At 40.6% G+C, this 15,480-nt stretch overlaps 2 protein-coding genes across 2 annotated transcripts in view; one reads left to right on the forward strand and one right to left on the reverse strand.

Annotated features, from left to right (window-relative positions):
* Window positions 1-2,048, reverse strand: part of kifap3a (kinesin-associated protein 3a) — a 32,636-nt gene extending 30,588 nt beyond the window's left edge. Inside the window, exons 1-5 of the mRNA XM_056276787.1 lie at window positions 1,910-2,048; window positions 1,507-1,638; window positions 473-618; window positions 288-346; window positions 7-87 (exon numbers count right to left, since the gene is read on the reverse strand). Of these exons, the coding sequence (XP_056132762.1) occupies window positions 7-87; window positions 288-346; window positions 473-618; window positions 1,507-1,638; window positions 1,910-1,950 (459 nt within the window). The 5' untranslated portion in view covers window positions 1,951-2,048. The remainder of the gene's footprint in view (window positions 1-6; window positions 88-287; window positions 347-472; window positions 619-1,506; window positions 1,639-1,909) is intronic.
* Window positions 2,049-5,642: 3,594 nt separating this feature from the next.
* On the forward strand, window positions 5,643-13,510 carry ntmt2 (N-terminal Xaa-Pro-Lys N-methyltransferase). Its single transcript, XM_056277951.1, has 4 exons — window positions 5,643-5,841; window positions 8,405-8,577; window positions 10,862-11,114; window positions 13,254-13,510. The coding sequence occupies exons 1-4, from the start codon at window positions 5,643-5,645 to the stop codon at window positions 13,508-13,510; spliced, it is 882 nt and encodes a 293-aa protein (XP_056133926.1).
* The last annotated feature ends 1,970 nt before the right edge of the window (window positions 13,511-15,480 follow it).

Raw genomic sequence — 15,480 nt, forward strand, 5'->3', positions numbered from 1 at the left:
GGTAGCTCCTCTAATCTTCTCTGGGATGTCCTCATACAACAGCTCCACGTAGTCATCAATGTTGTTGATGTTGGCCTCCTCGTCCAACTAAAGGGGATAACGGTTCTATAATACTGACTTTAGAATCAAAAGGATTGTCTCGAGAGATGCCATATGCAATATGGATGTGTACATACAGTATATGCATTCATGCAAACCAAAGCACATACATAAGGTTAAATATGCAGAAATTCATATACAGATACAAACATACACGTTTTTTTTTCCTTCTCTTTTCTACTCCTTACCTCCATTCCTGCATATGGTGTGAGGTCCCTGGGTGACATCTGCTGCTTTGCTTGCTTGTCTGTAAAATGCAAAGCACAAGTAGCACACAGTATAAAAAATATTATAGTAATTCTGTAATTCTATCTTATAATGAAAAGTGAATCAATAATTTAATCAGCTGAAGCTAGTAATAGGGCATCCTCACCTTTTGGCTTTCTGCGGTTTTGCAGGAAGTAGAGCAGGTGCTCCACCTCAGGTAATTTGGATGGATCAATGAGCTTACATTCCTCGATTACCTTCTTTGCCAAAGAGGACACATCTGTGTTGGCATTTAAGCTTTTCAGACGAATGCTAAAAATAACGCAAATAAACAGAATACCAAAATTAAACCATCTCTTTAACAGAAGACAGCTACCGTCACTGAGCTTGAATCAGTTGATTCAAGCTTTCAGTTTCAATTCAGTCTGCTTTATTCCCATGAAAGTCAGTTATTAATTAAACTGCAATTACAATGGATGATTATAATAAAAGTACACAAACAAACCCGGCTATCTCCATTGCATCACAGTGAATATTTAATTAAATCTTCCCTTATATCAGGATAATTAGCTTTTTTGCGGTGCTGCCTATTCACCTCCCATGCACAGAGCCAATATACAGGAGCTGGAATCAGTTTAGCTAAGTCAACTGGTGTTTGTTTACAAAAACAAAGAACCAAAACAATTAAAACAACGACTCAAAGGCATTTGATTTGATCTATTTTTTATTTCAAACATGTAAAAAAAGAAAAACACATAAAACATAAAGCAAAACAACAATAATAAGAAATCACCAATAAACCTTATACAAAAAAACTTCATTAAAATATTTTCATAAACAACACAAATTAAATATTCCATGCTCAAGGAGTAGGAGGAAGTATAAACTTTTTTATTCCTATCCCTTATCCACTACTCCTCAATTAACTCAACCTTTATCTTATATACAATTTATAAACAATTATCCCAAGACCAGTATCAGGGCCACTCCTCCCACTCAGTTACGGTTTGTAAAAATGTGCTATCAATCAATCAGTCAGTCAAATTGCATTTTTATAGCGCTTTTCTAGCTGCAGTTCATTTGGGACTGTCAGACATTCATCCATTAATATGTCCAGCCCACTTTGTATTTTTTAAGGGTGATGAACAAGTCCTGGCATTACGTTCAACATGTCTACATTTAATTACATTTTAGACTCACATTTTCTGACACTCCTTGCGATCGCCGACCATAAGCTCTCCAAATTCTCCCAGGATGGTGGCTTCCACCTCGTAATGAACGACCAGGGCTTTCTCTGTAGGGTGGACATCCAGATCCCCACCTTTTACTGCCCTGTGGGCAAATTGATAAGACAACATAAACATGGATTTGAAAGTGAACGACACACATTCCGTTTCACCTTAGCTGATGTTGAGTTACCATACGGTGGCACTGCAATAGCGAAGCTAATATAATGAATGGAGTTAACGTGAAGCGGTTTTAACAACGATTCAGCTTTTCGTGTAAATGATGTTGTTGTGAAGCAGCAGCATCCCTGGAGGCTACGCCTCATTGGCCTGTTACAGCTTGATAACCTACTGGCTTTTCGGAGATTTCTGGTTACCTTTTTAGATAATGTGCTTCCTCTCCCTGTAATTTATCCATTTTAGAGACGAAAGAAAACCCACATTGGATTTTCTTCACCCCTTAAGGCTTGAATCGATAAAGGCAGCCGGTAGTGTCTATTTGGTCGCCGTTGCTGTTGCCAGGGCGGCGACAAGTCTTCCTAGAGTGCAAAGTCAGCAAATCAGATGAGAAGCAGTGACGTACCCGAAAAATATATGTCGCCATCTGTAGGCGTGGAGGCCTAAATACAAACTGGCTGGCGGGGGTGAAGAATCACAAGGACAATCACATCATTTTCCTGCTGAAATCTTTTATTTATTTTTTTGTTTTTGTTTTTGTTTTTTTTTAGGTGTGATAGGGCGAACGGAATTATAAGCTCCTGTTCGTTTACTATGCCGTATGTTAACAACTAAAGGAATTGGCAAAACGTGGGTTTGTCATTAAGATCAATCAATAATCATTTAATTGCATCATACAAGATAATAAGAGGAAATTAAAATTTCAGTGCTTTCCCCAAGCTCAAGCACACATTATGAAGAATCAGAGCAGATGCCAGCAGAGCCAATTCAAAAAGAATGGGAAAACAGGTGGGCATAAAGCATAAACTAAATAACAATTTTGCGAGAGTTTAAAAGAAGGACAATAAAGAGGTTCAGTTAAGATTATTGGTATACCGTCTCTGCCTCGTTTACAGTGGAGCATTGCCACGGGTATGATGGATACCCTGGATGCAGGATTTAGTCACAAGGGCCACAGAGTGAAGTCAGGGTTAGGTAACATTGACCATGAGCTATTTGATCAGGGAGGGAATTTGTGAACTCGGAGTTCGGTTTCACGTATCACACTGCATGTTATATAACCTGGTCAAGGGTTGAATTTCTTCTTTCCCTTTTCTGTTTTGACGGCAAACTTCAGATGAACTCGACTCTGAGCAATTCGCCTTAAGGATTCACTTAAAAACTCGAAGTACTTCCAATTCATATAGAGTCGATTTGCAAGTGAACTTGTGGTTAAATTAGTGAGATCAGATTTACGGAAATAACTATGCATTTGGCTGAGATTGATAAAACTCCCAGTACTGGCCTGAATGATGTGAGTCAATTGAGAGTAGAATAAGAAAAGTATAACAAATTCTGTCACAATAATATTATTGCCATTTGAAAGTTTCCTTTTCATTGCATGAAACATGTTGCTACTTGATTCTTTGCCTGTTGGCACCTTTTGGTCAGCTCTGTCTTAATTAACTTGTCATATCATTCATGTAAATACCATTGGTCTTGCGTCACCCCTGCTGCAAGCTCAAGGGCCCCTCTTGACAATGAGAGTTACGAACAGTTTAAACGCCGTCGTTTCAAGAGTTTGTTCTCTCTCGATTAGTATTGTAATGTTAAAACAAGATCAGCCTGCCAAAGTTGTAAGCCAGCCAGCCAGTTAAAAATATCTGCTGGGGGGGGGGGGGGTATTGCATTTGATTGTGTGTGTGTGTGTGTGTGTGTATCTATCCGCTGCTAATCTCACGTACTACTGGGCCTGTCAGCCTAATAATTTTTGTGCACAGTTATGATTGTATGATCAAGGACCTCACTTGGTTGCGGTGATTCAAAACCTATGAAAAACCTGTTTTACACCGCAACTGAGTGCTAACTCCTCAGCTGATTTGTCGCCATAGTCCGAGCATCGGAGAAAGGGAGATATGCCTGGCAAGGATCTGCACTCTTCTAGTTTTAACTAAAATCTGTCACAGGTCATTTTACACTTCCGGCAATATTGATACATGAAATGTGATGACTAAATGTTACCATTAAATGTCATCAGTCCTGAGAGAATTCATATGCCAGATCTTTTTCTATTCAACCTGCCTTCTAATATGAAAGTCAGATAAAAATCCTGAAAATAGAAAAATTTCCTATCAATGGAAATCAATGGAAATACAAATTTTATGTTTTTGGATTGTCATTGTTGCGGCCTATATAACACATTGTGGTAAAATGATGGATTTGCATCCACTTTTAATCTCACTTATTGTTTGGTTGGCCTCTTGCATGTAATACATAGGTTTATGTGCAGAAAGGCACAAGTAGACTCTTTGAGATGAATTCATCCAATAAATTCAAGATCATACAAACCCCACACCAGCCCTGTTTGTGTTTCTAAATAGATGGGTAGTTTATTTGTCCATTGTTATTCTTTTCCACAGTAGGTGCATACATAGCACAAACAGAAAGAAGAAAGCCACTTTATTTTGTCAATGTATTATTATAACGAATTGTATTCGTACAACGAATTTGTCTTCTGCATTTAACCCATCCTGTTGTATCGGAGCAGTGGGCAGCTGCAGCGCCCGGGGATTAACTCCAGTTCTTCTTTCCATTGCCAAACAAGTAGGAAACACGGAATTATACAGAATTATACAAAGTACAGGATTAATAAATCAAAAATTTCAGTGGTCTTTGAGAGATACTGGGGGCAACAGATGAAATGTATAGAGCATGCTTATTCTGCTGCTTGAGTCTAGAAAATATGTGCTCGTCTAAGCACCGATTGACAGGTTAGCCACTGTTCTAAATTTAGTATTTAGGTTGAGATGCAGGAATTAAAAGATTATTTACGTTAAAGGTCAACAATGTACTTGTTTGGGATGAGTTCCTCACTGACTGATTGGTGCAAAGTGCTGTGAGAGCAAACGTGCATAGTTCAGCCTATTTAAGAAGCTAGGGATAAAGGTGCCATGCAATAATCTTCCTCAGAAGATTGGGTTATTGCAGTTTCAAACACAACGTCATAGTGTTGATTGTGGTTTATGATCACGTGTGATGGAAACTATCTTAATTTTATGTTGGCAGCCAAGTGCTTATTAAATGATGTAGCCTACATCATGTGGGCCATACCACTGGCTCAAATGGCACAGAGGTCCAAAGAGGTCAGTTGGGGTGGTCCACAAGTGCTGAGAGGACAAAAACTGAGACACTTGGGCGAAGTTTGAAGCTTAGGCTTATTTACAAAAAGCAAATGTCAGCAACGGTTTGAGAAAATGAAAATGATGTACTTAATCAGAATTTTGCCTCGCACTGTGGCATCACATCTTTCTTGAGTCCTTGATGTCATGTCTATAATGGGACACTGTAAATGCAGAGGAAATATTCATATGATTGCTGTGGGTATGCCTAATCAGCCATGTAAATGATATTGTACCAACTGCGTAACATAGTATTCATTGTACTATTTTCAGGAGAACTATTGAAGTTGCTTTATAAATAGGGTTCCATAGATACAAATATGAGAGGATGCTGCTTATTATAGTAACTATATTATATGGTAGAATGGACAAGAGGTTGTATATATGGAGTCTCTTATGTGCTGCTGGTATTTCTGGCCTTGACTCTGACTTCTGCATGCCTGGTGGTCCTAGGAGAGCAAAAGACCCCCCCCTCTCTGTATCCTAGGCCCCTTTCTCACCCCTCCCAAGCCAGTGTGTCTTGCTGGTGATCTACAAATCTGTCAGGGGGTCCCGAGTGCCACCCTAGGAAAGGGATCTCTGCTGATCACTTTCAACAAAGCTGGCACAGACTGCTACTCAGCTAGACAGATATAGCATCAGCTGTAGCAATAGTGTCCCACACGGACACTCTACAACACGCCGCGTGTTGCACCCATATACCGTCGCTCAGTCGCATACTCTTTCTGGAGAACAACTCTGCGCACCGAAGTGCACAGGCCGCGTACAGTCAAAAATGGAGATTTCAATTACTGATCACAGCTGTAGCTCATCGGGCAACTTTAAGTACAAGGGCGCCCACCTAGCGTTCAGGGATCGCTGGAAGAAAACAGATGACACCATGTGTCGCCACAGCATGTCCTTCCATCTGCACCATACACTGAGGAATGAATTCTTTGCCAGCTATCTCTACCTGCTGGAGCAGATCCCCCTGGGTAAGCACAGGGGCCAGACTGAGCTCCAGTTTCACATTTCTTTTAATTCAAAGGTAGCAAATTTTCCACTGTCATGTTATTTTCCCATGTCCCAAACAAAGGGCTAAGTGAAACATGTGAGAGAGAGCACTGGCTGTATATTACAGTAATCATTGGAATAGCAAGTAATTTAAAGTTATAGTTTGGTTTTACTTGTTACAGAGCTACTCCCCTATAATAGAGGATCCAGTATCTCCATTCAGACATCCGCATCAAAGCCAGTCTAGGGACACAGATCTATTTCATCTTCCTCTATACAATATAGATATATACATCTAATAATTCTGTATAGAGAAAAAAATCCATAGGTTCCAACGTGCAGACACCACTGATATCTGATGATATCTATATTTGGAGTCATTGAACTAGTTTCTTGTTTTTGTGTGTTAAATGAAAGATGCAGCCCTGTGAACATTGTGCATGCTCTGTGCCGACAGCGCTGAAGGTGTCTTAATTCTCAATGTGTTTCCTGAGCCATGGCACCTATACTGCCCATGGGTGGTGTACTGTTTGACCACCACAAGACTGGTATGAAACTCTGCTGATATTTACCAAAAATGCTTTGTTCTTGAAAAAAATAAATCAAAGAAAAGAAAAGAAAACCCCACAATATGTTCATGTTGACTGTGTTGAGATGCACAATGAAAATTTGGCCTTGTAGTGTTTAGCCTCTGAGGCTGCAGGTTTGGATTAGGCTGCAGGGACATTGTGTATTATCTAGCAGTATCATTTATTACGTTCAACATGATGCAATTCATAGTAATTTTCTAAATAGAGTATTTTTCAAGATGTTTTTATTGGTGCTACTGTTCAAATGGTGTGGCTGTGAGATGTAAATTACATTTTCAAAAACATATGCCAATATATGAACTTGAACTTTTTTAAATGCAAAATTTCCCTCAACATTGTGGCAATGTGCTTCCGTGTTAGAGGTGTTAACAATGAGTTAACCTAGCATCTTGCATTGTGTTGTACTTGTACAAACGGTAACACCGACATATGGAAAATGGCGATCCTGACATATGGGCTAATTCGATAGGCCTGTTTATGTCATGGCATTCACAGTATGAAAGTACTAACTCATGTCGCTCAGTAGTATCTGTGACAGAAGCTCATGGTCAGATTATTTACCAGTGACAGCGATGACTTTTGATGGACTGAATCAAGCAAGTCTTCAGAAATATCAATCAGCTAGTGACACAGGACCAATCTTACCTTTGATGGATGTGGAAATAGTTCAGAGCAAATGTTCACGCCTAAACTAAAAATAAATTTATTGGAGGGATCCCATTGGATTTCAACTTCAAGCTGGAAGCTAGCATCAGTCTCCAAGACGCCAAATGTGCTTTAATGAAACAAAGGCAAGTGATCTCATTCAGACAAGTGTCAGAGGTCAATCTCACCATCCAGCTTCTAATGAGGTGGTGTAATGTAAAGGTAAGGAGGACAATGTGGAAGTAGACTGACACCTCTTTGGCAGAGAAATACCTGAAGACACATGTCTCTGTTGCCCTCTCGAACCTTCTTCCTCCTGTCTCAATCTTGCTTGGTGTTTCTGTACTTACCTTCTCCGTAAAGCCCTGGGGGGGGGGGGGTTCGCATAACTCTAAGTGCCTTTTTAAAACGACTACCTCTTATTAGCAGTTATGTGAGTTGTTTACATTTCATAGTCAAGCGGACACTTGCCTGGAAAATTCTCGGTGTGCATGGTCTGAATGGCCACCTTCTTTTGGTTTTAACACTTCATTGTCGGGAGCTAAGTTTAAATTCCCTTCTTGGAAACCTGCCTTGGCCCATTGTGTATAAGCACTGAGGGAAGAGACCAGTTGGAATTGAATACCTTCTTAATGTTGCATCATGATGTCATGAATTCTACCACTGGACATGCTTCATGCTTTACAAGCAAAGCAACACTCCCCCTGTGGCCCCCCGCACATATCGGGAGCACGCCACTTAAGCCTCAACAAATGTGCATTCATTCTGCAGCATTTGTCTCTGCACAGAGGTTGTATCAGATTTACAGGAGGGGCTTCTGGTAGGCCACACCGTGAAATACTATGGTAACATGAACCAAACTTTAACTGGTAACCTTAATACACAACAGTGAAGATGAATATAATAAGCTGCTATGCTTGCTTATCTCATACAACAGCTGAGCATTGGGTTGGAATGGCCAAACACTCCCTTATTTATAGTCTGGCACTAACCCCACTGCCATTCAACATTTGAGATTGTAACATTGATCTTCTCAATAGCTAGCTGTCTAGTGTCTTGTTCTACAGTTTTTACCCAGGGTTGGAAAAGTTACTATTGAATGTGACTCACTTTTATTCAAAAAGCACTGACCTACATCCAATTGTAGGCTTTTGTGTGTTTTCAGTAACTACAGATCACTAGTTCTTCAAATTCAATTACTATAATGCTATTACATATAATCATCCACTATTCAAGCCTGTCTCTACTCGCACCTGTCCCCTTCTCTCTCTGGGCCTTTACTTACACATATGTCCATATATCCCAACAGTCAAGCTGTTTCCGGTCACCTGTGAGTACATCCAAGGTGAGAAACAGTTCTACTACCGGGCTCAGCAGTTTTACGAGGATGTCCCGGCCTCAGAGGAGGGCATGATGGGAGATTTTGTGGAGATTTCCAACGTTGATCTGGAGGGTTCGAGACAGTTCCTACAGAGGTTTGTGGTGAGTCTACTGAGAGACCTGAATTCATTTTAGCACAAAGAATATCTTCGGCAGTATCTTTGCAATGGATCACCGAGTATCTCTTGGATTACAGGGCCAAGAAATAATTATGAAACTCCATACTTTTAATTATGAAAGTAGTGCGTTGATCTTAGCATATTAGTGTGCACTGTATTCATCTCTGCAGAGTTCAAGAGAGCAAAAATAGGAGGAATATCCTTGTCAGAATCTAACCTGGTCCAGAAATTTATTTTATGGATTATTTGATTTTATAGTTTAAAAGAATAAAAAGAGCACATCTTTTTATTTTGAGTGTAAGGATGTAAGGAAAGCCTCATACAGCACCTAACAACGGACTCTATGGACACTCATACGGTTGCAGATCACACCACTCACTGATAAATGTAATGTTTGCTCAGTGGGTGATCGCCAGTTGTAATCTACAACATAAATTATAATCTTGTGCTTTGTGTCTTCCACGCCCCGCGCCCTCACATCACTCTCTGAACAGCGATGCTTTTTAATCACTGTCTCTGTGCTTGTGTGTGTGTGTGTGTGTGTGTGTGTGTGTGTGTGTGTGTGTGTGTGTGTGTGTGTCTGATTCTGCATGTATAGTGTGTGTGTGTGTGTGTGTGTGTGTGTGTGTGCACATAAAAAGAGCATACTTGTGTTGGCATGTATGTATACCTCTGTGTGTGCGCTTGTGTATTTGCACGTGTTAGTGCATGGAGTATTTGGAATGTGTGTCCAAGAACTAATTCGGGGGTATGTGTTTGGCATCGAGACCGGGTTATTTTTAGGGCCTTTTCTACGGGAGCTCCAATTATACGCTGCTGGGATTTGGATGCTATACGGAAAGGAAATGCAGAAAGTGAAGAGGCTAGTGGCTAGCTTAACCTCCGGTGCTAATGTAAACATAATCTGCCCAAATTCAACACTATTCTTAGCTTACTAAACTCTTGTGACATGTTCACTGATGCTGCCCTTACTGTATATAGATGTGTTAACTGGCACCTCACTATTTTCTGTCTCAGGCGCTGTTGCCTCTGTCCGTCATGGAGATCTTGACAGCTACAGTGACAAATTACAACGCACATGCTTTACACCCAAGTATACATGGGAATCAGTGTGATGTGTAGGTTTCAGCACGTACACATCAAAAGCCCTCCTCCGTCCCACTGAGTGAAAAACATCCTCTGAGATGTCACACGGAACTTTGTATCAAAAGGCAATATTGATACATAGAAACATCCTTTGAAATATTAGACAGTATTACTTAATCTAAGACTCGTGTTGTCTTCCCAGACACAGCTCCATCTACTTCCCTAAGGCATGCTTCTATTAACCTGGAACTTTCTACAGCAAACATTATACTGGGAGAGTCTGCAAGAATTTTACATAGTGCTCGCCTAGCCTAAACCAGTGGCATCTTTTTGAATTCCGTGTGTGTGTGTGTGTGCGTGCATGTGTGTGTGTGTGTGCACGCATAATACACCGACATAGAGTGCACATGCCTCAATGAAGTCCTTACTTGAAAGCACGGCCCCTGAATGTTATACCGAAAGACATCCAAGGACTTCCTCTAAAAAAAAAATTTTTTTTTAAATCATGCAAAAACTTACCTCAACAGAGTGTGCTCAACTGCATATCATCGTCTTCTAAAAACCCTACTGTGGCTCCAAATATCTCCTGGTGTTTTAACCTGACATCTTCATTAAAAGTGAGCGCTATGGGGAGATTTAGAGTGCATCCTGGTTCAACTAAAGCATTGTACATGCACACAGAGCAATATGGCAGTAATTCACTCAAACCAGGAAGCTACCTCTAACAAGCATAGAGTTCCTCAGGGCCCCATCGTTCATACAATCACACATAAGGGCCCCGAGTTCCCCCTGCTCCAGCGGGGTTGGAGTGAGGTCAGAATATATTATGAAAATGGAAAAAAAAGCATGATTCTGTTAGGAGTCTTTTTATTCTCCCATGTTAAAGTTCACAGTTTGTCCCGAGGCACAGTAGGTCTATTTGTTGGTGCTCTTTTTGTCTTTGAGGTTAAGAGGCCAGCCATCTAGTAAGGTCAACTATGAACCCCTTTTATGTACTGCAAAACTTGCAGCAAGCAAAATGGCATTTTAATGCTCAGTTTGTACGAATTAAATTTGTCCGTGCATGGCATTTATGGAGCATTCTATGTTTGGTATTAAATGAACTTTGATAGTTATAATTTAACATAATTTTTGGTTGGGCTATAATCGTAAATGTTTACCCTCATTTTGTTTACTGACAGGGCCCTGGTAAGGCTGGTACGCATTGTGCTCTGGACTGCGGGTCTGGGATTGGCCGCGTGTCAAAGGGTGTTCTCCTGCCCATGTTTGAGAAAATGGAGCTGGCAGACATGATGGAACACTTCCTGCTCTATGCACACGAGGAGTACCTGGGCGATGACGCCGACCGCATCGAAACCTACTACTGTTACAATCTGCAAGAATTCACACCTCCGCCCAAGAAGTACGATGTCATCTGGATACAGTGGGTTGCATGTAAGTCTGAAAGTCATCCTATTGCAGTGTTTGTACAAGTGTGTGTGTGTGTGTGCGTTTGATTGTACATCTTATCGTGTACATTTAATTTGCACTTACAGTAAATGCATTGGTTTTCTGTATATTACTATAGATTTAATTTAATACAGGTGTGAGGTTCAGAATTTGTGCAGCTACACAGTACAGCCAAATGATATACAAAGCCTCCCCCACAGCTATTGCCAGTGGTCAGAAAGCAGTGGCTGAAGACAGATTCTTTGTCCAACTCACCAGTTTTATTTTAAGGGAGACTGGCATTGCTTTTTCATTTCCTGAAATGAATGACTACTCAGTGGCAGGATATTTCAGGTAGTGCCTTTATTGCCTTATTTTCCTTCTTCCTCTTCTCCTTCTTCTACTTCCTCCCCCTCCCCTCTTCTCGTTTCCTCTTCTTCTCTTCCCCTGTGGAGCTGTCTCGGACCTGTCACCCTCTCACTATACACCATGCATTACTTTATTTTGGAGAGCACTAAGGTTGCTTATAAATGAATCTCTGATATCATTGCCATGGATCATTTCATTTCTTTTGCTTGAGCCCAGCGCTCTGAAAAGACAGCAAAAAAGATAGACTTTTCATCCTTGTATCTTTGAAACACATGGTATATTTCATGCAAATTCACCCTTTCTTTTGGCGTGAAATAAGGTAAACACCCTTCACACTAAGCACAAAGGCTTAAGTCCTTGTGATGATGGGCATCCTTCCTGCCTCGATGTCCTTGAGAAAAACGTGAGGTTCCTTCCTCTAGGTGGATCTGTGCTCTGATCTCTACACTACCGTTCAAAAGTTTGGGATCACCCAAACAATTTTGTGTTTTCCATGAAAAGTCACACTTATTCACCACCATATGTTGTGAAATGAATAGAAAATAGAGTCAAGACATTGACAAGGTTAGAAATAATGATTTGTATTTGAAATAAGATTTTTTTTACATCAAACTTTGCTTTCGTCAAAGAATCCTCCATTTGCAGCAATTACAGCATTGCAGACCTTTGGCATTCTAGCTGTTAATTTGTTGAGGTAATCTGGAGAAATTGCACCCCACGCTTCCAGAAGCAGCTCCCACAAGTTGGATTGGTTGGATGGGCACTTCTTTGAGCAGATTGAGTTTCTGGAGCAACACATTTGTGGGGTCAATTAAACGCTCAAAATGGCCAGAAAAAGAGAACTTTCATCTGAAACTCGACAGTCTATTCTTGTTCTTAGAAATGAAGGCTATTCCATGCGAGAAATTGCTAAGAAATTGAAGATTTCCTACACCGGTGTGTACTACTCCCTTCAGAGGACAGCACAAACAGGCTCTAACCAGAGTAGAAAAAGAAGTGGGAGGCCGCGTTGCACAACTGAGCAAGAAGATAAGTACATTAGAGTCTCTAGTTTGAGAAACAGATGCCTCACAGGTCCCCAACTGGCATCTTCATTAAATAGTACCTGTTAGAGCCTGTTTGTGCTGTCCTCTGAAGGGAGTAGTACACACCGGTGTAGGAAATCTTCAATTTCTTAGCAATTTCTCGCATGGAATAGCCTTCATTTCTAAGAACAAGAATAGACTGTCGAGTTTCAGATGAAAGTTCTCTTTTTCTGGCCATTTTGAGCATTTAATTGACCCCACAAATGTGATGCTCCAGAAACTCAATCTGCTCAAAGAAGTGCCCATCCAACCAATCCAACTTGTGGGAGCTGCTTCTGGAAGCGTGGGGTGCAATTTCTCCAGATTACCTCAACAAATTAAAAGCTAGAATGCCAAAGGTCTGCAATGCTGTAATTGCTGCAAATGGAGGATTCTTTGACGAAAGCAAAGTTTGATGTAAAAAAAATCTTATTTCAAATACAAATCATTATTTCTAACCTTGTCAATGTCTTGACTCTATTTTCTATTCATTTCACAACATATGGTGGTGAATAAGTGTGACTTTTCATGGAAAACACGAAATTGTTTGGGTGATCCCAAACTTTTGAACGGTAGTGTATATGGGCGGCAATAGAACAAGTGTTAAACTTATTTACATACTGGTATCGATCAAGTGTTACATCACGTTATCAGTTTTGATTATTTCGTTTTGTTTCATTCCTGCACCATTGTCCCTCTCTTTGCCACCCAGGTCATCTAACAGACAAGGACCTGTTGAACTTTCTGATTCGCTGTAAGAACAGCCTGCGTCCCAATGGCGTCATCGTCATGAAGGACAACATGGCGCGACAGGGCTGCAGGCTGGATCCAATCGACAGCAGCATCATCCGCCACTTGGACATCATGAGGGACATCATCTTAAAGGCCAGGCTGGAAGTGCTGGCCATCGAGAAGCAGGAAGGCTTCCCTGAGGCCAATGTCCCGGTCTGGATGATTGCCATGCAATAAACAAGGGGGATTAGAGTACTGCAATGTAAAAAGTAGGTTGCTCCATTTGAAGAACATCAACGGGAGAATCCACCCCAAACCAATCAAACAGACTTCATTTCTATAGCTCATTTCATACATTAAGAATGCAATACACTTTACATTAAGGGAAAGTGCACTGGTTAAAAAGTCTTATTGTGTGATAAAGGGAGAAGAAAATTACAACGATAATACAAGTAAATGAGTGCAAATATTTTTTTCCCATTAAACCTGTGAATAAGGATTCACACAATCCGTGATGTTAGAAAGTTGAGTAATTGATTTGTGAAGTCTCTGTGGAAGGTGCTGACCTGGATCTCTTTATGATGACAATGTCCAGGAACCAGTGCTGGAGCTGCGCCGCTGATGGAGGATAAGATACTGGCAGCGTGCACAGTGTTACAGTGCCCCGAGGGGCTCCAACTGAGACAGAAGCACATTTTTTTGGTCGATGCTAAAATGAAATTTTTTTTTTTGATAAGATGATAAAAGACGAAATAGGTATTCTATGAGTCCACAACGCCGGTCTATAAATCAACGACAGTGGACCACCTTCAGGTTTTGTATTTGGATGACATCAAAGAATGGAGCCTTGGTTCTCTGGTTTCTAGCTTTGGGAGATGTTTGTTCATGTTCACAAATCAAGAGTTAACTGTCTAACATCATGGGAATAACACATGTGGCTCACGTCTCCTGTTTGATTTTGGATTTTTGCAAAGGGAATGGTTGCCTCAGTTTCTGTTCCTATTTTTTTTCCAAGGAAAGCCAACATGATATGCATATTGACATGATTTTGTATTTATGAAATGTCTGTTATATATAGAATATACATCTATGTAGGAATACTATACATATATATGTATAATAAATGCATATGTACAGATACACAAAGGTTATGCATATGTAATGCATACGCACATATACATACATATATATACTATGCGTAATTGTGTGTGTGCTTATATATATACATATACATATACATATACATATATATATATATATACATATATACACATATATACACATATATATACACACCCATCCATTATCCGAACCGCTTATCCTGCTCTTAGGGTTGCTTGAGCCTATCCCAGCAGTCATTGGGCAGCAGGTAGGGAGACACCCTGGGCAGGCCACAGGGCCAACACACACACACACACACACACACACACACACACACACACACACACACACACACACACACACACACACACACACACACACACACACACACACACACACACACACAGTTTAGTATGGCCGATTCACCTGACCTACATATCTTTGGACTGTGGGAAGAAACCGGAGCACCCGCAGGAAACCCATGCAGACACGGGCAGAACATGCAAACTCCACACAGAGGACGGCCTAGGATGACCCCTAAGGTTGGACTACCGCGGGGCTGGAACCCAGAACCTTCTTGCTGTGAGGCGATCGCGCTAACAACTGGGCCACCGTGCCGCCCATACATACATACATACATACATACATACATACATACATACATACATACATACATACATACATACATACATACATACATACATACATACATACATACATACATACATACATACATACATACATACATACACTACCGTTCAAAAGTTTGGGATCACCCAAACAATTTTGTGTTTTCCATGAAAAGTCGCACTTATTCACCACCATATGTTGTGAAATGAATAGAAAATAGAGTCAAGACATTGACAAGGTTAGAAATAATGATTTGTATTTGAAATAAGATTTTTTTTACATCAAACTTTGCTTTCGTCAAAGAATCCCCTATTTGCAGCAATTACAGCATTGTAGACCTTTGGCATTCTAGCTGTTAATTTGTTGAGGTAATCTGGAGAAATTGCACCCCACGCTTCCAGAAGCAGCTCCCACAAGTTGGATTGGTTGGATGGGCACTTCTTTGAGCAGATTGAGTTTCTGGAGCATCACATTTG

Source organism: Lampris incognitus, chromosome 3 (assembly GCF_029633865.1).
Source record: "Lampris incognitus isolate fLamInc1 chromosome 3, fLamInc1.hap2, whole genome shotgun sequence".
In the NCBI taxonomy this organism is placed as follows: domain Eukaryota; kingdom Metazoa; phylum Chordata; class Actinopteri; order Lampriformes; family Lampridae; genus Lampris; species Lampris incognitus.